Below are 21,555 nucleotides of genomic sequence, written 5' to 3'. Positions count from 1 at the left end.
GTAGTTTGAGGTCCCCATTTCCTTGCTGCCCACCTTTCTTATCATTTTGCCCCCTCCACCTTCCAAACCAGCAGTAGCTGGTGACGCCTTCCTCACATTCTGAATCTTTCTTACTTCCTCTTCTGCCTGTCACTTCTGCCTCCTGGGGAAAATTATCTGTTTTGAAGGGCTCATGTGATTAAATTTGGACCGCCCGGGTAATACAGGATAATCTTCCTATTTTAAAGTGTATAACTTTAATCATATCTGCAAAGTCTTTTTTGCCCAGTAAGGTATCATATTCACAGGTTCTAGGGTTTAGGGCACAAACATGTTTGGAGGCCTTTCTACCACCACAACACAAGATCAAATAAGTGCAGAGACATTTACAACATAGTATAATTGTCCCTCTGATATGGATAAGTATAGCATTCCATGGGACACATAGCACGTCTAACCTGGAAGGGGAATTGGGGAACCTCTTTGTATTAATTATCTATCGATGCATTAAAGAAGTACCAAGAAACATAGTGACTATAACAATCAAGAATTCAGAAGCAGCTCAGCTGGTGATTCTAGCTCAAGCTCTCTAATGAGGTTACCATCAGGATATCAACTGGGTCAGCCATCTGCAAGCTTGCCTGGAGTTGGGATATCTTCCTTCAAGTTTACTCATGTGACTGTTGGCAAAAGGACTTGGTTCCTTACTAGCTGTTGGCTGAAGGTCTCAGTTTTCACCATGGGGGCCTCTCCATACTGTTTAACTGTCCTTAGAACATTGACAGGAAGCCATAATGTCTACTATTTTCTGATATCACCATCACTTCTGCTTTATTCTATTCAATAGAAGTGATCACTAAGAAAGCTGACATTCAAGCAGAAGGGAATTAAGGACCACTTAAAAAAAAAAAAAAGTGCTCAAGAGTTTTTGGACATATTTTAAACCATCACACCATCTATCTTGTCCCTAGAAATATCATGTCTAATAACCATCTCTATAGCTCCCTGTGAGTTAGACCCAACTCATTCTACTCTGACTTTCTGCTCTTTATACCAGTGTATTCACCTTGCTTCTGATGGTGATGTCCTACCACCTGGTTTCCATTATTCTAGGAATCTATCTTTCTCATTGCTATCTGAGGGTCAAGTTTTGTAACAGCATCTCCTGTCTTCAACCCACGCCTGCAGAGTACAGCCACCACTTAGCTTCTCAGTGATGCTGGTGCCTCATTCAACAAAGCATTCCTGACTCCTTTGGTAAACAAAATGCCCTCTGGGTCCTCCTACTGAATACTGCAGCAAGACCACTTTTCTGAGCCACTTGATCCCTTCTTCAACTATCTACCATGGCAGTTCTGTTATTTCTGCTTCTCTTATGGGTATCACTTTCCTTAAGCTTCCTATGAATCATCCTAGTACCATTTTTGTACTATCTTCTGGGATCCTTACCTGGATATAAAATCCTGTATCCTAGGAAAGTTCTCCTATATTGATAGACTCTTCCTTATCCAACCTATGTTCTAGATCCCTTAATTCGGCACCTCAGAATTTATCTGATGCATACTCTCCTGGCTCCTGCTGGTATGTGTGGAGAGATGCATACTCTCCTGGCTCCTGCTGGTATGTGTGGCTGGATCCAGCAGCTTCTTCTGGGTATAATCCTTTCCCTCCCTTAGCAGGCCCGCATTTCCCCAGTCAGATTGTTATGTGACTTATTCCTAGTTACTGGCATAATGGGCAGGAGAGAAATAAGGGGCATACTCTGAGAGAACTATGTGCTGTCTTGCACGGTAAAAGCGTCTGCCTCATCTTTAAGCATTTAGCAGAGAGCAGTAGGACACTTTTTCAGGCCCCGAGGATTCAGGGGAATCTGGAAATTCATCAGTTTTGAGTGCATCAATCATGATGTCCCCATCTCAATGTCTTAAGGTCCCAGTCCTTCCCAAACAGTGCTTTGACCTTGGCATATCAGACCTGTAATTGTTGCACACCAGAGTGTAATTCAACTTTCTCTGGAGCTGTTCCTCTTATGGCAAAGCTTTGAGCCTGGTCTTCAGATTTTCTTGCCCTCTGGCTGTAGAAGTTGAGAATTTTTATATCCTACCAAGAAGCCCTCTGATTTTTATACTTAGCATGTAATTGCTTATTAATCACCCTTAACGTGTAATTATCTTTCTCCAAAGCATCTATTGCTCCTCATCAAAAGCCATCCAATGCCATTGTCCTTGTAAATACTATTTCCCCTGTACTTCTCAAACACCTGATACGGTGCTCAGCCTATTGCATTTTCTTCCACAAATACGCCATTTCAGTTTAATATAGGCGAAAACTTCGACAACTGCACTACTAACAATACTAGGGACTAGCAATGCTCCACCCGCCCACCGTGATGAAGTCCTCTTCGGCACCTAGTCAGTTGATGATTTAGCTCCAAAGGCACAATTTAGAATCTGTTTTCTTGGACCAAATCTAACACCACTTCCAGATTTTCTAGGAAGCTGACTTTGAGATATAGATTTGTGTGCAGGGAATTTATGAGAGAGTGTTCTCGGGATCAACATCTGGGGTTGATGAAAGGAAGTTAGGCTGCATGCAATTCAGTCACAACAAATCTCATGAGACCTGGAACTGAGATACTGTGCAGTGTTTCTGAATTGAGGCAAAGAGGCAGGGTCTTTATCCCCCACATGGGCCATTTATTGATTTTGGGCTGTCCCTGGAAAGTGAGGGGACAATAGCTAAGGGCAATTGTCCAGAAAGGACACAACTGCGAGCTGTCAGCTATTAACATTCCCAGCAGCTGTGGAAATAAGCGCTTCTATCCTGAATGGGGGTAGATGTGGGTGGTGTGCCACAGAGTCCATTTTACTGTTATTATCTCTCGTTTAGAAGGTTGTGTACCTAGATTCTCTAAAACAGTCTAAGAAAAAATCAGGACAATAAGTGAATTTAGAAAGGTTGCTGGATTCAAGTCCAAATATAAAACAAATAGAAAATTAAATTTAAATACTGATACTATTTATGATAGCATCAAAAAACATCAAATGCCTAGGAATAAATCTAATATAAGATGTATACCACCACTACACTGAAAACTACAAAACATTGCTGAGAGAAATTAAGGATGACCTTAATAGACTGAGAAATAGAACACATTCATAAATTGAAAGACTTTATATTTATAAAGATGTCAGTAATCAGTAAATCTATAGCTTCAAAGCACTCTTCCCAATTCTAGCAGGTTTTTTTTTTTTTTTTTGAGGAAATTAAACTGATTTGAATTCACATAGGAATTCAAAAGACCAGGAATAGCCAAGGCTATCTTGAAGAAGAATCACAAAACTAGAGGATTATACTACCAGATATCATATATATGATAAATATATATAACTATTAAATGTAAAACTATAGGTCATGTGTGTGGAGGGGTACTGTTGTAAGGAGAGGCAAACTAAACAATGAAACAAAATAGAACCCAGAAATAAATTCTCACGTGTGTGGTTACCTCATTTATGATAAAAGCAACACACTGCAATGTACTAGGCAAAGGAGGGCTTTTCAATAGATGGTGCTGAGTCAACTGGATATCCACACAGAAAAACAATGTATTTTGATCCCCACCTCACATTATATGCAAAAATTAATTCCAAATGGATTGTGTATCTAAATGTAAAAGTTAAAATTTAAAAAAAGCTTTTAAGTGAAAACAACATAAGGAAAACACTTTGTGACCCTGGAGTATACAAAGATTACTTAAATAGAACATAAAAAGCACTCACTTGAACTGTATTAAAATGAACAACTTTTGTTCCCCAAAAGACACTATTAAAAGAGTGAGAAGGCAACCCTCAGAAGGAAAGAAGTCATTTGCAATGCATATGTCTTATTTAGAAAATATAAAGAATTCCTAAAGACAATTCAATGGAAAATAAACAAAGACTTTGAACAGACACTTTATAAAAGAAGATATCCTACTACAATGAAATACTACGTCACATCACTGAATGGCTAGAACCCAAAAGTCAGATAACAAGCATTGATGAGGATGTGGAGAAGTCAGAAACCTCATACACTGCTAGTGGGAACGTAAAATGGTACAGCTACTTTGGAAGACAGTCTAGCAATTCCTCAAATGATTGAACTTTCCTCATTGCCTGTCCAATACATCCAAGGGGACGCAGTCAGTGACGTCATCAAGCACTCAGGCTCCATTGATCTCTCCGCTCTCTCATTTTCAGCATATGGTTTTTATCTGCATGGTTGCAAAATGGCTCCCCTTCCTCCAGGAATCTTATCCTTATTCCAGTCAGAAAGGTGAAGGAAGGATCAAAATCTTTCCCCATGTGAGGTTTTGTCATTTTATTCAGAAAGGAATTTATTTCCAGAGGCTTCCAGTAACTTTCTGTTGGCTAGAATTCTGCCACATGTTCACCCTTCACTGCAAGCGATTCTGAGAAGTGAGTACTTTTGCTAGGCATGCTGTTGTTCCAAATAAAATTGTGGTTTTTGTTAGTGAGGAAGAAGAGAATGGATAATGGGGAAGCATTAGAAGTATATCGCACAGGGTACAAGTCCTCGAGGACCTGACGTCCTAGTGGGAGAAGTGGACGGGTTAACAGAAAACATGACCCCAGTTTGGTGAGTCTTCACAGAGAAGCACAAAGAGCTGGAGGAGCATAGAGGAGTTCTTGGGGAAGACGTATTTACAAGAGCAGAAAACACACCTCGAAGGTCATACCTTACAGGACTAGTGGAAGTCTTCCAGGCAGAAGAGATGAAAAGGCTTTCCAAGTAGCATGATAAAAAACATATATCAAAATTATCAGAGAGCACAGTAGAAATAGATACCTAATTGTAGTTTGATATTCCTGGAGATGTAAGTGTGCGGCTGCAAGGCCAAAGATGGACCTAGAGGGACAGATGCAAGAAGAGCTCTCTGCCCTCCCCGCTCTTGCCTGAAAGCAGGGCACAAATTTCCCTTCGTGGTGTCTCCTCTCCCCTCCCCCGTGCCAGGAGGAGAACAACCCTATCGCAGGAGATAGAAAGTCAGGATTGACTTCTATCTGCATAAACAAACCTTACTAAAATAACCTTTATCTTTTATTCCTTTTCCCCATTTATTTACCTCTTCACAATTTACCACCCCTAGAAGCCCAAACCTCTTTTGCTTGGTCACTTCTCCATAACTTCTCATCCTCTGTTGGAAAAGTAATATACTCTCCAGGGCCTAACTGATTCTTGGGGTTTCCACCTTTTTCCTGCAAAGCCACCACATGCATGTGAAATAAACCCTTTCTCTTATAAATCTCTGTGTTTTGTTTTGTTGTTTTTTGTTGTTTATTTATTTATTTATTCATTTTGACAGTTAAATTCACAAGTGTCACCCGCTGAATATAAGAGTATAGAGAAAAAGATTTTCCTTTCCTACATAATCCACAGTCTAGAATCCTGGCACTTTTCCCAGACTCCTGTCTTACATCCAGTTAGTCACTGACAATGGTGAGCTTTACCTGTGCCTTGTGCTCAACCTGGGGATGCTTTTCCTGACCACCCTTTCACCTCAGTCTGGGAAGGTACCTCTCTTATGTGCTCCCATAGCTTGTTGTGCTTTCTTCTACTATTATTTTTGTCACGTTGTATTATAACTCGTTAATTTGCTGATTTTCTTTCATCACTACTCTGTGAGCTCCTTGAGGATACAAACTCCATTTTATTTATCTTTGCATTCCAAGGCCTGGTAAAGTGCCCGACATATAATAAATATATGTATTGAGTACTTACCATAAGGATTCTATAATACCAAATGTTACTTAATCCTTACAATCACCTTGCTTCTCAAGTAGGCACAAATGTTCAGTAAGTACAACAATGTAAATGTTCTCATTAACATCTTTCTTTTCGGGGTAGTTGATAATTTAAGTCATAAGAATCTTTCTTTTTCCTTTCCCAAAAGCTACAAGAACAATTTCTGTAATCATTTAAAATATTCTCTACCCAGACATAACTTCTTAACTCTTGAGGATCACCACCTCCCTCCATTGCAAAAAGGGGGTCACTCGGGTAGGAGCTACAGAGCCAAATGGAACAGAAGGTGGGGCTTTCAGTGAGTGTGAGCATTCAGGACTCTGCCCTCTTTTCTTTAGAGTTCTCTCTGTTCTCTTCCTGTGATACCTGAGGGGTAAGGCAGGCTTGGAGATGGCCTCCTTTGGGTATTCCCATCTTCTTTCACTTGGGGAACTTTTAAGAGGACCAGGGTCTAGGGTGTAGGAGACAGGGAATAAATCATTTATACAAGTATGGCCCTAGGCTCAAGGAAATATGTCTATGTTGTGGACTTAGTTTTCCCTGACTCCGTCTGTCATAATTTATGATCTAGAGGAGCAATATCAGAATGTGGACATTCAGAGTAAAGGGTGTAATCACCTAAAGAATCTTCTCTGTTTAAATATCACTCATCTTTGCCCGCCACCCCTATGCCTCCAAACCTGTTTCTAAAGCAAAAAGATTGCTCCAAGGAAGATCTGACACGGTGATGTGGTATCCCATGTGGGAAAGAGCTTGGGAATCATGCAAGAAGAAAGCAGAGAGACAGAGGGATTCCCGGCCAGCCACTTTTCTTGTTATTGCTCAGTTTGCTCTGCAGTGACTGCTGGCTGAATGTGTTCCCTAAATTAGGATTGAAACCAAAATGGGAGGGTTTTTTTTTTTTTAAATAGTAATCATCATCTTTATCAGAACCTTTGGTATCCACAAAAATATGCACAGAACCAAGTACGTGGATTTCCTTTTCAAAGAAAAGAAAATTTATTTTTTTTAGTCTATTTCCAAAGCCCTTAATTACACTCCCCTTGGATTTAACCTCTGGAAAGACCTCCGTATCGTCCCTGGATCACCCTCCACCATCACCTCCTCTCTGGAGAGTCCCCTAAATGGCTAAATCACATCTTCTCCCTCAGTGATCTTTCCCATGTAATTCCTCCTTTTTGTGATTATTCCTAGCTCATCTCCCCCAATCCTTTATTCTGATACTTAAGCATCTGTGAAGTTGTCGAAAGTAGCTGAGGTTCAGGCCTGCTCATCTGTTACCCACTCTCTAGTCAGTCAGAGAAATCAAATTATTTGTTTTAAGAGGCAGAAGAACGTTGTCCAGTAATGTCGTAGAGGAATAATTTAATCTCTTTTCAACTTCTATCCTGGAGTGGGAGGGAGGGGGACAAAGACAAAAACAGTGGAAGACATCATGACACTCAGAAACTCTTCATAATTATAGAGGAACTTTTTCCTATCTAGAAAAAAATCTCACAAATGCATGAGAAGATTATTAATAGTCTTATCTCGGGGGAGTAGAATCAGGTAATCTTTACTTTTGTCTTAGTATTTTTATATAACAAAGATATATAACATAAAAATAATTGGGAAAATTTATCAATTTCCAATCAGAAAAAAAACCTGTTTTTAAAAATCATATAGAACTCCTCATACAAATGCCACTGTTAATTTTTTTCTGATTTGACTGTGGAGATTATTATTCTCTCTTCAAGAGTTTAGGACAAAAAAGGAAAAGGCCACTTTCTATGAAAAATCAGCTTCCAAAAGACACTAACAGCAACTCAGAAGAAGGCCCCCTTAACTTCTGAATACTACTATCCTACCCAAAAGGCCACCCTTCTCTCTTCTGGGCTTACCTCATTCACAGGGATCAGAATACTGAATTGTTGCCTGTTCATCTATAAAATGAAATGATATATTTTATTATATTGCAAGCCTCACACATTCAAAGAGAAAATACTTCATAAAAGCTACTGCTTTAATCCTTTTCAGAGGATCCCTACAGGTTGTATTCAGAATTAAAGGAAGATTCTGATCAGTAATATTTGCGCACTTGTGATAAATTATTAATCGCAGCCAGAATATTAAGAATAGTTAGTCCTTAAAGAACAATGGTCTACATTGTTTCTTTGGTCTATAAACCACATCCTGTAAAATATCTCTAATGTAGGTGACTTTTCAAAATGTCATATAATTGATTTAAATTGTTTAAAGAGATCAGATAATGCAATTACGTGCTACTTGCCTTGAGAAGGAATATTTGTAAAATTAAGGGAGATCTCATAAGGAATGATGCAGAATTATGTTGGGGGATGCAGGCAAACCTCGGCGCTCACCTGGTAAGTAGTAGTCATAAACTTTGATGGTTGCTGGCTTCAGGTTGGTGACCAACACCTTTTGGCTGATGGTAAAGGTATAGGTTTGAGTTTTGTTACTGAGCTGTGGGGAAGACAGACACAACATCACATTAAAATTAAAGTAAAAATAATACTCTGTGTAATGTGGAGGTTTAAAAACTCCTGCTGTATTCATACAGAATTTCTGAAACCATCCCATCTGTCCTGTCTGCCTCTGCTGACTTCCCGGCTCCTTCTTTTCTTAGGATCTTAAAGTTTCTTGGCCCTTCTGTAAAATGGTTCCTTCCATTTTTGGTCTGCTCTAACCCATGGCTCCTCCATCAAATAACTGAAGTAATCAAAGAAACAGAGACATTTACTCCAATAGCTCTATGCTCCCTACTGGTTTTTTTCTATTAATTCAGTATCTGATTCAATGACATCTCAAAGAGGCCTTTCTTGACCACCTTATTTCAAAATAGTCACATCCTGGCTATTCCCACCATTACTCTTTAGCCCCTTATCCTTTGTAGCACTTATTACTACTGAAATTACTATTGAATATGTGTATGTATATGTGTATACACTTATAAATGTACTTTTTAATTTGCATATTGTTTGTCTCTCCACTAGCATATAAACTCCACAAGGGCGGGAATTATGTCTATTATTTTTACTGCTGCATCTCCATCACATCAGAGAGTATCTGGCATATGTTGTTGATTGCTCAATAATTATTTGTTGAATAAGTAAATAAATGGATAACTTAAAACAATTGTATAAATGAATCTAATATAATAAGAAAATAAGATTCATATTATACATTTAGATATAGAATTATAAACGCCTAAGAAATTTCTGAAAGGATTTCTTTAGTGACAGTGCCTCTTGAAGGGTAGTCCAGGAACTCTCGGGGATCCCTAAGACTATACCTGGGGGTTTATGAGACCAGAATTATTTTTGGAATAATACTAAAACGTTATTTGTTTCTTTCATTCTCATTCTCTTTTACGTACAAGTGTGTGGGGGCTACTTGATGTATGATATTGCAACAGACTGACCAGAAGCAAAATGGAGAATTTCATTCTTTTCAATTAAGCCAGATATTAAAGTAAAAATGTAAAACAATCTGATAGTCTCACATTTTTGTTTTGAGAAATATAGTTATTTTTCATTAAAATGTTATATTAAAATATAGTAAATTTATTATTTTTAATGAATAAATCTTTTGAGATTTTTCTCAGTTTTAGTTTATAATCAGATGTCAATAGCTGTAACCCACAACATCATAAGCTCTTTGAGGTCCTCAGTAATTTAAGAGTGTAGAGGAGTCCTTGAAACCAAAACTTTTTGGCACCACTGTTCTTGTCCATCATTTAGTTACCATAAAGGTTTAAAGTAAATGACTAATATAAACCAAAAGAGAGTTGAGATAGCAGTCTTAATACATGACCAAATAGAATCTAAGACAAAAAAAAATTATGTGTGTGTCTGTGCAAATCTAAGGCAAGATACACACACATGCACACACATATATATAATTAGAGTAAAAGAAGGACAGTATATATTAATATAAGGAGAACTGAATAAGAAGATATGTTCATAAAAATATACACACCTTAATTATGTAGTTGCAAAATATATCAAGAAACAACTGACAGAATTGCACAGTAAATGAATAAACCAATTGTAATTAGAAATTTTAACATATTATTTTCAGAAACTGTTAGTTCAAGCAGAAAAATAAGCAGATATATTGAAGACCTGAACAATAGAAATAATGATCTTGGATTTTTTAAGATCTAGATCGAATCCATACCCAAGAAAAATGGAATAGACATTCTTTTGGAGCACATGCTGAAGTTTCCCAAAAGAAACCATATATTAGGTCATAAAGTTTCTTTTATTCCAGAAGATCACTACCATGAAGACTATATTCTCAGACCATAATGCAATAAAATTAGAAATTAATAACAAAAGGATGTCTTTGAAAATTTTATGCATTTTCAAAAAAAATTATAGACCTAAATGGAAATTAAAACAATGGTTGTCAAAAATTGTGGGACGGAGGTAGAATGTACTTAGAGGGAAATTTATAGTTTGAATTCATTAGAAAATAAGGAAAACTAAAAATAAACTCAGAGTTCAACTTAAGAAGTTGGAGAAAAGTAACAGAAAATATCCTCCCCCTTCAGTCCAAAATAAAGAAGAAATGAAATAATAAAGAAAGAAATTAATGAAGCACAATACCAAAACCAACCAAATGAATAACAAAAAATAACAGGTAAGAGGAATAAAACCAAAAACTATTTATGCTAAATGTGAATAAGACTGTATTCTGGTAAAGTTGATCAAGAGAAAAGGAGAGGAAATACACACAAAAAAAGGGGGGGAATAAACCACATGTATAATCATGGGCTTTTAGATCATCAGATTTGATGTCTCAAATCAGAAACCAACTGACAAATTTGGCTGAATACACGGATTGATGGTCATTACAGTCTCAGGATGCAAAAATTTTAAACAATATTATGATTTCAGGGTTGTTCCTGACAGACTAAACAGAGTTGTCTCAAAAGAAACTATATGGCACTCACTCAAAATAGCAAACCCCTGGTCTCTGGGAGAGTAACAAAAATGTCGTTTGATAAATGAATTAGTGTGGAGGCAGGAGGCTGGAAACAAATGTTAATAACATTGGTAAATTTTACTTGAAGATACTCTTATCTGTCAGTTATATAATAAAGTTTTCTTTGTCCTTGTGTTGAATAGAATATGATGAAATAACAACTTTTAGAACATTACTCATCCTTGAGAACTTCTTGTTTCGTTGATATGAATATTAACATTACATTAACATAATATCAATAGTAATGTTTTTTGAGGGGCTTACTCTATACCAGGCACAGCTCTAAATATCTTTTACATACTTTAAATTTAATTCTTTCAATAGCTCTATGAGATAGATAACTATTTTTACCACCACCCAGCTGAGGTAACAGATATTCAACAATTTTCGGCTACAATTTTATACGTGGTTACTGAGCACTTGAAGTGTGGCCAGTCAGAAATGAGTTGTGCTTTAAGTGTAAAATGCATACTGGATTTCAAAGATGTAGTAAGGAAAAAAATGTAAATACCTCATTAACACCTTTATGTATTAATTATCTGGCGAAATGAAAATATTTGGGGTATATAAGGTTGAATAAAATATATTTGTATTGAAATTAATTTTATCTGTTTCTCTTTACTTTTTAAAATGCGGCCACTAGAAATTTTGAAAGGACTTAGATGGCTCACATTTTGTATCTGTTGGACAGCGCACCCTAGAGGTACAGGAGGCTATTTCATGGTTTATCAGCATGGAGGCAGAATTCATTTCATGGTGTGGACAATAAAGTTACCTTTGTCCTTGTGTTGAATAGAATATGATGAAATAACAACTTTTAGAACATTCTCTCAGGTCCCACATCACTAATATACTAGTATACACAGATTAGAAGAGAAGTCACAAAGATATATAAATAATCAAGCTCTTGGGTTCAGTTCTTGAATACCTACCTCATCCAAGTAAAAGTGAAGTGTGTCAGTTTCAGACTCAACCTTCTTCACCAGTGGTTGCTGGAGAAGCTAAATAAAAAAAGAGAAGAAAAAGAAACTAAGAGCTAGAACCTTCTCTGTCCCATAGGGGAATCTTCGAGAGCTCTCTCATGATCAAGGCAACAATATATATGGTGGAAAATGTAAGAAAAAGGAATAAAGACTATTACAAGTTCCATTTCATATATCCGATGCACTTCTGCAGCCCATTTAGATAATATAATCGTGAGGGGTGTGTGTGTGTGTGTGTGTTTACCATGATGCCTCTTTCACCAGCTTTTTAATAATAACGTTAGGTCCTTGGCAGCTAGTTAAAGAAGAAAACAGAAGTGACTTACTAATTGATTGGTGCCATCCATGGGACTGAAGCCAGAAAGCATCTTCACTTCCACAATGGCCATATTGGAAGAGCTGCGACTCCCCACGTAACTGAGGGCAGAAAGAAAAAGCCTGTGTGAGCCCAGGATTTTCCCTCTCAGCGCGCGCGCACACACGCGCGCGCACACACACACACACACACACACACACACACACACACACACACACACCCCAACCCAGCTTCCACAGTCCAGGTGTCCCCACCAACACTTCAGGTTTCCTCACTTGGTGTAGATGGTGAGAGTCAAGGATCGAGGTGAAGTCGGCTGCTCGCATCTAGTTTTTCCTATTTCCACGCTGAGATTAAAGGTCTCCACATTTTTAGGAGGGAGAATATTGTATCTCAGCACCGTCTAGTAGGAAGAAATAGATAACCAAATCAGAGTTGGGAAAAACTTTAGAAATCGTATAGTTCAAACTACTTTCCTTACAAATAAGCTAGATAGAAGGTTCTACTGAAGGCAAAGATGCCCTCGGACTCTCCTTCCCAACACACACTCATTCTCATGGATCTCTGCTTACCTGCACATAGACACAGCCCTGGCCTGTGGCCTCCAAGGTATATACCCCAGGGACACTGGGCAGAGTCTCCTGTTTTTTTTGGCAGACTGAACATTGAAAGTGCACTGGAAATTCTCAGTGGATTTAACAGCCAGGGTAACTTCCTCAGATGGCACATAGGCAGTTATGGCATATTTAGCAAGAGCTTGGAGAGCAACTACAGTATCCTGAGGAAAACAATCAAGCATATGCTTACCATTTTGTGAGCCACTGGAATTAACCTCAACCTTATAACCTACCCATCTGGTGGTGGTTCACTAGCTTGGATGATACCTCTTCTAAGTGTCTAAGAACCACATTCACCAACACTGGGGAAGCTGACATAGAAATCACAATATCTTGCCTGTGTAGAAAATTGCCATCAAGTTATTATTGAACATCTGTAGGTCACTAGGCTAATCTCATTTATTCATATTCAGTGACCAAACCTAACTTCGGAATGGCTATTGTTAGAAGCAAGTGGGTTACTATTCAGCATATATTTTGCGGTTTCCTTATTTGAAGAGGAAACAGCAGTAACTTGATAGCCTAGAAATTGCACATTCTTCAGAGTTATTTAACTGTGTAATGATCCCCTATGTCAGTGGTCCCCAACCTTTGTGGCACCAGGAACCAATGCTCCTATGAGAATCTAATGCTTGATGATCTGAGGTGGAGCTGAGGTGGTGATGCTAACACTGGGGAGCGGCTGCAAATACAGATGAGGCTTTGCTTGCCTCTCCTGCTGTTCAGCCCAGTTCCTAACAGGCCATGAACTGGCACCGGTCCATGGCCCAGGGGTTGAGGACCCCTGCTCTATGGCATAGCTGGAGAAGGTATTAGGAAAACCTTGAAAAATCCCTCCTTGCAAGTCAAGGCTTCTTAGCCATTATACTGTGTGACAATCATTTCTTCATCTGGGAATAAGATAGCTAAACTGTCACTAAGAGAGTGTGGCATCGTGTAGGTTGAATCTTTCCATTCTGAAAACATTTTATCTTTATTTAGGTAAATTACAACTAGGGGAAAGAAAAAAGAATGAGGGGTTTAGCAAATTTTTCATATCGCATTCTGTTATGAGAATTTTTACATGCTTGATAGAATCAGAGAATCCCACTTCCTCCCATCCCAAATAAAAAAGAACAGTTGTATTTAGACATTACACGGTCATATAAAAATAGGAAGACAGGTCACCACCCTGGGGGAAGCTGTGAACAAGTTCTGCCTGTGCAGCTTGACAATCTACAAACAATTTTTTTGTCTACCCTCTGTGAACTGGAGCCAAGAAAGTCTTCATTGCTTGGACGTATGGAAGCAATGCAAGAAATGGGACCTCATCATTAGCTGAGAAACCAACATAGATGATACATGACTTCTTGTAATAGCCCAGGATTTTATTGAAAAACAATTCTGATATATACTTATTACTGAGAGTTCTAAACATTTCATCCACTACTTTCTAAAATTGTATATTATAATTGTTTAGGACTCATCAAGAAGAAGGAAGTCTTTCCTGATCATTGGCCAAGAATTTCCTTGAAATAAGGAAATATAGTACCATAAAAATTTCTCTAATTCCAATTAAGTCATTACTATACTCAATCTCAGGGCTCTAACATCTTTACCAGACAATTCATCTATTAAAATCTGTTGATTCTTCCAGGCCTAATTTATATGTTATATCCTCAGTGAAACTGGCCCTAATTTCAACAAGTTAGAATAGAATCTCTATTAGGACAAGAATGTTTTCTTATTTACTTCTGTATCCTCAGTGACTTGGACATGGTAGGTATTTAATATTTGCAGAACAAATGAATTAATGACTATTCTCTTTGTGATCATCAAATCATCTTCATGACATTTTAAAAATTTATCGTATCCTTTTTCCTACTGTTACTCCACTAATTCAATTTCTCCTTACCCCTAACCTAAACAAACGAAATAATCTCTTGATCTCTTCAAATCTAGTGTCTCCATCCTGTAAATTGTTTCATATACCAAGTGACAGATTAATCTTTCAGAAACAAAGTTGAAAAAAATTAATAGCTCTAGGCACAAACTTTAGTCTGATATGCATAGCCCTTCCTAATGTGAACTTACCCTACCTTTCCAACTTAAATCCCATTACGCTTCCGCTAAACCAGTTTTCCAAAAGCCATTTCATACTTTTGCAAATGGTGTCTTTATTCACACCATTCTCTCTTACTTTCAATAGCTGCCTACCAAAATTTTACATATTCATTTAGATCTACCTCAAATGCCATTCCCCTATGAAGATTTTTCTTATCCCTCAAGCTGATATACGTTCTCTCTCCCTTTTGAAATTCAATATTTTGTACCTTTTGTATCTTATGTTTTTTATATATATATCAGATCCTGATTTGTAATATACAGAACTTTTCTTCACTTTCTTTCTAGACTGCAAACTTTTTAGAGACTATGTCCTACTAGCTTTCTAATACCTGAAATAGAAGGAAGTATGTCCATAATATCTTGATTTTATGCTTATAGACCCCATAAGTGGCTAATTTATTAATATATAAATTTAGCCATAATTAGATATGTCCTCTTTACATATAAAACATGAATCTCATGATATTTCATACGCTACAAAGAGTATTAAATGCATATTGTACTACATGTATATGACCCAATTTTATGAATCCTTCTATATGTTTTGCACATGCTTTTTCTTCCCTCTCTATAGAATTATAAGTCCCTAGACCTACAGGGCAAGGGCAGTAGTTTTTCCTCCATCTCCACACAGGATTCTAATCCTACTTGATAAGTGGCAGTAGGAGAGCAGGCTATTTACCTGAGTGGAAGAGAAGCCCCCATATGCATTGCGTTGCTTGGTCAACCAAGCCACTATGCCAGTGGCCTTGGCTATCTCCTTTTGAGTCAGACTGGCTTTAGTAAGCCAGGCCAACAATACATATGCTGTAAGTTCCACATCTACAGCCTCAGGCTGAGACCAAGGGCTGGCATCCAATGACCGAGTAGGTTTCTGGCTCCAGTGAATGGAGTCTCCTATGGAGAAAGAAGCATAATTTGAAAGGCCTTGGAAGGAAATGACTTGACCATGTTCACTTTACAAATGCTATACCTTAAAGCAGAGAATGTAACAACCAAAATTAATCATGAGTTAGAAAAATATATATATAATATATGCAGGTGTGTGTGTGTGTGTGTGTGTGTGTTTACACCCACACATAATTCCCCAAGGGAGCATCAATAAATGCTTCCAGCAATTATATGAAAACCACCCTTGTTACTTTATAAATTTTAATGCTAACAGAAATAGGTAAGTAGAAACTACTTATAAGCATTTTATCTGAGGTTTTTTTTGTTTTTTTGTTTTTTGGCTTACAGAATTTTATTAGTTTTCAGGACTTGTGTTACTTAATAAAAGATTTAACATTTTAAGAAGAAAAAAATGGCAGAATATGCATAAGAACTCTGAGAAACCATAGAAGAAATGCTAATGAGGGTGAGCAAATAGAATGTGAGACCAAGACAAAACTGTGACAGCCAAGGGGAGAGAAGACAGAAAAGAACAAATAGGAATGAGAAGAGTAGAAGCTAGAAGTCTAATTAAATATAACTTTAGAGATAATAAATAAGTAAACCACAAGAGGCAATCAGAAAACATGTAAGCCTGCAATGCAAGGTAGTGGAGAAGAGATCATCACATTAAGTCAGCTTACAATACAGCAGGTACCACTGTCTGAGACACCCATTCCATGATTAGAGTTGCCTATACACAAGCCAAAAAACTACCCAGAACCCATATGAGAGGGCAGCTTGGCAATCACAGTTATATAAATGAAAGCTGAAATTAAACTTTTGCTTGGAAGTATAATTTTACATACAAGTCTAGATAAATAAAATGCATTAATATTTTATTTATAAGATCTGTTATGATGTCAAATATTATTCTAAACATATCCACAGTTTTAAAGGGACCTTGAAAAAGAATCTCTAAGTGTAAGTCTTACCCTTCGACCTCTTACACCAAAGAATGATCTTGCACCAAAGAGTCACTAAATACCTGCAAAAGGGTGATTTTACAATGCCAGTAAGTTTTCTGACTAGCTTCTACCACCTGTTTTCTTTTCATGTTAAAAGTATAACAATGCCTTTGAACTTATGTGGGCTTTCCCACAAAAATCTCAACAATGATTTTATGACACTACCTTTTACTAAAATGAATCCTAGGATTGAACAGATATGGAACTATGGAGAGTAGGGGAAATTATAGATAACTCACAGCATATTTTCCCAATTTCAAAAAACTCTTAATATGGCCAACATACCTGAGATGATAGCCTGCTGATCTATCTGCTCCAGAAGAATGTTTCTGATGTCCATCTCTCCAGCCAGAGAGAAAGTATAAGCTAGCAAGGCCTGCGTGTAGAGGTTGGTGGTAGAGGAAACAGAATTCTTGAGACACTGCAGACCCTGACTCACCATTGGGTCCTAAAAAGTGAAGGTGAAGAACTGAATTTATAAGGCATTTTTTGTAAAACAGGAAATGATAAGGAAATCATCATATCCTCTTTGAGTTTAGAAGGCTGAATAGGGACAAATATAGGTGAATTTCTTTAGAAATAGGCATGATAAGAAGGGTATAAAGAAGAGGAGCCAGAGAAACTCACGTCTGTGGTTTTTCTCATCTCCAGCAATGCAGCTGTGATGTATGATGTCAAAGAGATCTCATCATCAACACCACCCTAGAGGGAAACAGGGAGACGGTAAGTCGAGGCAGCAGCCAGCACATGCAAAAATTATGTGCAAATTATAAAACGGTGTTCCCCTCTCTGAATAGATGAATTATTAAAAAAAAGAAAAAGAAAAAGAAAGAAAGAAAATAAAGAGAAAAAGAAAAAAGCACTCCTGGGAGCTGACCACAGCTCCAGAAGAACTGGCTGGACTTCAATAACTGCAGAGCCTTAAACAGTAGCTTGCAAGAAGTAATACCAGCTCTTCAGCTTTGAGTGGGTATTTAGGAAACCCAAGAGAAGGGATTAGAAAGAATGAGGTTGTTTTTTTTGTTTTGTTTTTTAGTTTTTTTTTTTTAAGGGGGATAAGAATAAGAAAAGAATCTCTTATTCTCAGATTCTTGCTGAATCTGAGCCTCCTCTAATGGACGTTCCGTCAAATAGCACAAAGCCCAACCTCTTCTCCAGAGGAAGTCAGGTGACACCTTCTCAGTTTAACATCTTTCACAGAAGGATTTAGCAAGTTTTTGAAAATACTTAATCTAAATTGTTATCCTCATTCTACAGACAAAAGAATAATGCTTTAAAAGATTAAATAGCATGTTCAAGATTACACAGCTAATAAGCAGGACTGGGGCTTGAACCGAGGGTGTTTAAACCTGGAGTTTCAGTACCAAACCAATAAGCTTGACTGGTGATGAGTTTTTTAAGACTGGCCAGCCGAAAGGAGGAGGAAGACCTCTGGGATCTTTTCTACTCAAGTCCCAGCTTGTACTACTCCCAGGTATATTTCACACAGTTTATAAGACAAGAGAGAGACTTGAGGGGGCACTGCCAAGATCCTATGTAAGAAATATCAACGAATCTTATACAGAGATTATTTTTTCAATGCTCAAGATTTTTATTCCAGGTCCTAGAATAGCACTGTAAAATTTCTCTAAGTTCATACAAATCTTTCTTTCACTGGTATGTTCTGAATTGAACAGGTTATCCTGCAGTATCAGCGCCTCCCCCTGTGTTTGAGAGGAGACAGGAGATGTAGTAAATGGGTGAGTGTAGTGCGTCTGGAGTCCAACTGCTGTGGTTTAAATCAGTCCTACCACGCATGAGCATTCACCTGAGCAAGTTACTTAATCTCTGCACCTTAGTTTCTTCACCTGTAAAATGTGAGTAATAGTGGTATATCGGTACCTAGCTCATCGATTTGTTGTAAACATTAAATAATATCAAATAAACAAAGTACTTAGAATAGTGCCTGGCAGAGTATAAACCCTTTACAAAAGACACTGGGCCAGCTATTAGTCCTCACCAGAGCAAATGGCTTTGCTTCAGATGTAAAGAGATAGTAAAAGGCTCAGAGATCTTCTAGTCTAGTGGTTCTCAAACTTTAGCAAGTATCGAAATAGTCATGAGGATATAAAGTACAGTATAGAGAATATAGTCAATAATATTGTAGTAGCTATGTTGGTATCAGATGGGTGCAAGATTTATTGGGGGGACAACTTTCTAAGTTATATAAATGTCTAACCATTATGCTGTATACCTGAAACTAATATAATATTGAATGTCAACTGCGATTAAAAATAAAAAATAAAAATAATTAAAATAAAAATAATCAAACCTGAAAAAAAAAAATCTTTAGCAAGTATCAGAAGCACCCAGAGGGCTTGTTAAAACACAAATTGCTGGCCCACACTGCCAGAGTTTCTCAGTATGGGTCTGGGGTTGGGCTGGGATTTGCATTTCAAACAAGCTCTCAGGTGATGCAGATGCTTTTGGTGGGGGCCACACTTTGAGAACCACGTTCTAGCACATATTCTCATTTTACAGACATGGAAGCTAAGGCTCAGACTGGTTAAGTACATTGCCCAAGTCACCCAGAGTCAGGGCTGAGACCTGAGTAACGCCACTCCCAGGCCAGTGCTCTTTTGCTTCTGCTCAGTCTGAGCTGCAAGCTCCTCCCCGACACAGTGGTGAGAGAGCCTCACCTTCATAGTGGTGTGAATGAGCTTTCCCACATTGGCATAGCAGCCACTAGGGAGCTGGTTTCCCACCATCCACTTGAGAGCATCCTGGAGGTTCTTGTCATCAATGAAGATGAATTCCTGAGCTTGGCTAAAGCATTTGGTGACAAAGGCTGTCAGCCTATACAAATAAAGAAGGAAATATGTCATGAAGGGGGATTTCCAGGTGAGAGTGAGATAGTTCTATCATTTATTCTGGTGTGTGATTCCAGAAGGGGAATTGAGGAAACATAATATCTTAAGAGGCTTGGAAAATAGAGGCATTAATAGATACTAGTGGGGACAAGAACTGGGGAGGCACAGGGTCAGGAAGAAGGGTGAAGGGCCTGACCATACATGAAGCTAAAATAAATAGTATTAAAGAGGTAGAGGATAGAGATCAAGAAGGAATCGAGTTAAGGGGACAGATGGAGGAATTTTTCTTTTTCCACAGGGTTCAGGAATTATGCTCTGGGGTGCAGCATGCACTGGGAATCAGGCAATACTACCTACCATGTGTTTCCATTTCCATCCTGTTCCCCAAACGCACTGTATGAGCCGTTGTTATGTTTATACATTAGCTCCTTCTGGTACCCTGGGAAGCCAGATATGGTTTTAGATCACAGTGACAACTTCCTAATATACCCCCATGGCTTTCAAAGATGTGGGACATTTTAGGGGGTCAACTTCCCTGTATCTCATCAACCTATCGTAAGTCCTAGAGAAGATATCCAAGAAGCAAGATTAAACCAACTCACCTAGCTCCAGGAAACCCACTGCCCGGGACCTGATTTCCTTGGTCAGCAGCCCTGACTTCTCCAGGTACTGTAAGACATAGATGATGGGGGCAAACAATACCATGTTCTGCTCCCCACAGCCACTTGGCATCTGCACCAGATTGTCTAGGTTCTGCAGGGCTGTGCCCATAATGTCTCCTGGGATACAGAGGAGAGAGAAGGAAGGTGGTGGTAGAAGAAGAAATCCCTTCAGAGTTATTATTTATTTAACAAATATGTATTAGCTATCATTTAGTATCTGCTCTGTGGCCTGGGAGATAACAAACACAGTCTCTGCTTCAAAGAGCTCATAGTCAGACAGGCAAACAATTACAACACACTACAGTTCTAATTCTTTATAAACAATTATAACATACTACTATAGTATTGGGAAGGTACAAGGTGCTGGAGTACACAGATTGGTATATAGGTCACCTGAGGGCATTCAGGGCTTTTAAGAAAACATATTATTGAAGATAGTGAGTATTGTAACAAAACTGCAGTAATTAGACTTCGTATTTAAGTTCCTTCATTGCATAAAAGGGCATCGCCCTCCTGGAGCTAGTCCTTCCCAAACACACACAATCCTGACACCCATTTCCAAGTTATATCTACTGTCTCCTCCATATACTTAACCTAAGAAGCCTAACATAAGTGATTCATGACTATCTGCATTGTCTTCAAGGAGCTCACAATGCCCTATGGAAGGTAGACAGCAAGCTACAATACAATTATAGTAGAGTGAATGCTACACCAGAAGTATGACTCAAATACAGTCAAAATGGAGAAATTTTAACCTGGAAAGGATCTTGGTAGGAAGTAAGAGTAAAGAAAGAACCTAACATTTCTAGAGCTACTATGATCTAGATATTTCACTGGGAACTTTATATCATATTTAATCTTTATATGAATCCTGAGAGGTAAGTTATTATCACTGTTTTACAGAAAGGAAAAGAAGGATCAGAATTGTTCACTAACTTATTTGAGGTCATGAGGCTGTTAAATGGCATAACTGGGATCCTAACTCAGTTTTATATGATTTTCAAGCTCATGCTTTTCTACTCACTCCCTCTCCTTGCCTAGAGAAGTGAAGTGTCCTGCCTATGTAAATATGGCTGAATCTTCCCCAGACTATACTCAGATTAATTCTCATTTTTTAAATGGTTGCTGCAAACATATTGTCTCTCCTCTACCCAATTGCTAGACCACTTAAACCTAAATACATGTCAAGTTTCAGTGACCTTCAACTTCCTCTTGATCAGATTTCTTTCCGTTTTTAACGAGAGCATACCCATACGTCTGTCTAATCCCCCTGTACAGTTTCCTACAAACTGTATCAGCCCATTATGTAACATAAACCCTCTTCCTTTGTCACTTTTAATCCACCACAACT

General features: G+C 38.0%; 1 protein-coding gene across 1 annotated transcript in view; it reads right to left on the bottom strand.

Annotated features, from left to right (window-relative positions):
- Positions 1 to 7,665: 7,665 nt before the first annotated feature.
- A2ML1 (alpha-2-macroglobulin like 1) overlaps positions 7,666 to 21,555 on the bottom strand; it is a 30,813-nt gene continuing 16,923 nt past the window's right edge. The window contains 13 exon segments of the mRNA XM_006914682.1: positions 7,666 to 7,706; positions 8,145 to 8,247; positions 11,706 to 11,774; positions 12,083 to 12,173; positions 12,348 to 12,475; positions 12,645 to 12,718; positions 12,721 to 12,850; positions 15,478 to 15,692; positions 16,979 to 17,141; positions 17,321 to 17,395; positions 19,372 to 19,528; positions 19,900 to 19,981; positions 20,145 to 20,321. Coding sequence (XP_006914744.1) covers positions 7,666 to 7,706; positions 8,145 to 8,247; positions 11,706 to 11,774; positions 12,083 to 12,173; positions 12,348 to 12,475; positions 12,645 to 12,718; positions 12,721 to 12,850; positions 15,478 to 15,692; positions 16,979 to 17,141; positions 17,321 to 17,395; positions 19,372 to 19,528; positions 19,900 to 19,981; positions 20,145 to 20,321 — 1,505 coding nt within the window.

Source organism: Pteropus alecto, unplaced genomic scaffold (assembly GCF_000325575.1).
Source record: "Pteropus alecto unplaced genomic scaffold, ASM32557v1 scaffold94, whole genome shotgun sequence".
NCBI classification, from domain to species: Eukaryota; Metazoa; Chordata; class Mammalia; order Chiroptera; family Pteropodidae; genus Pteropus; species Pteropus alecto.
The sequence above is the reverse complement of the archived record's forward strand: the minus strand, read 5'-3'. Positions and strand labels throughout refer to the sequence as shown.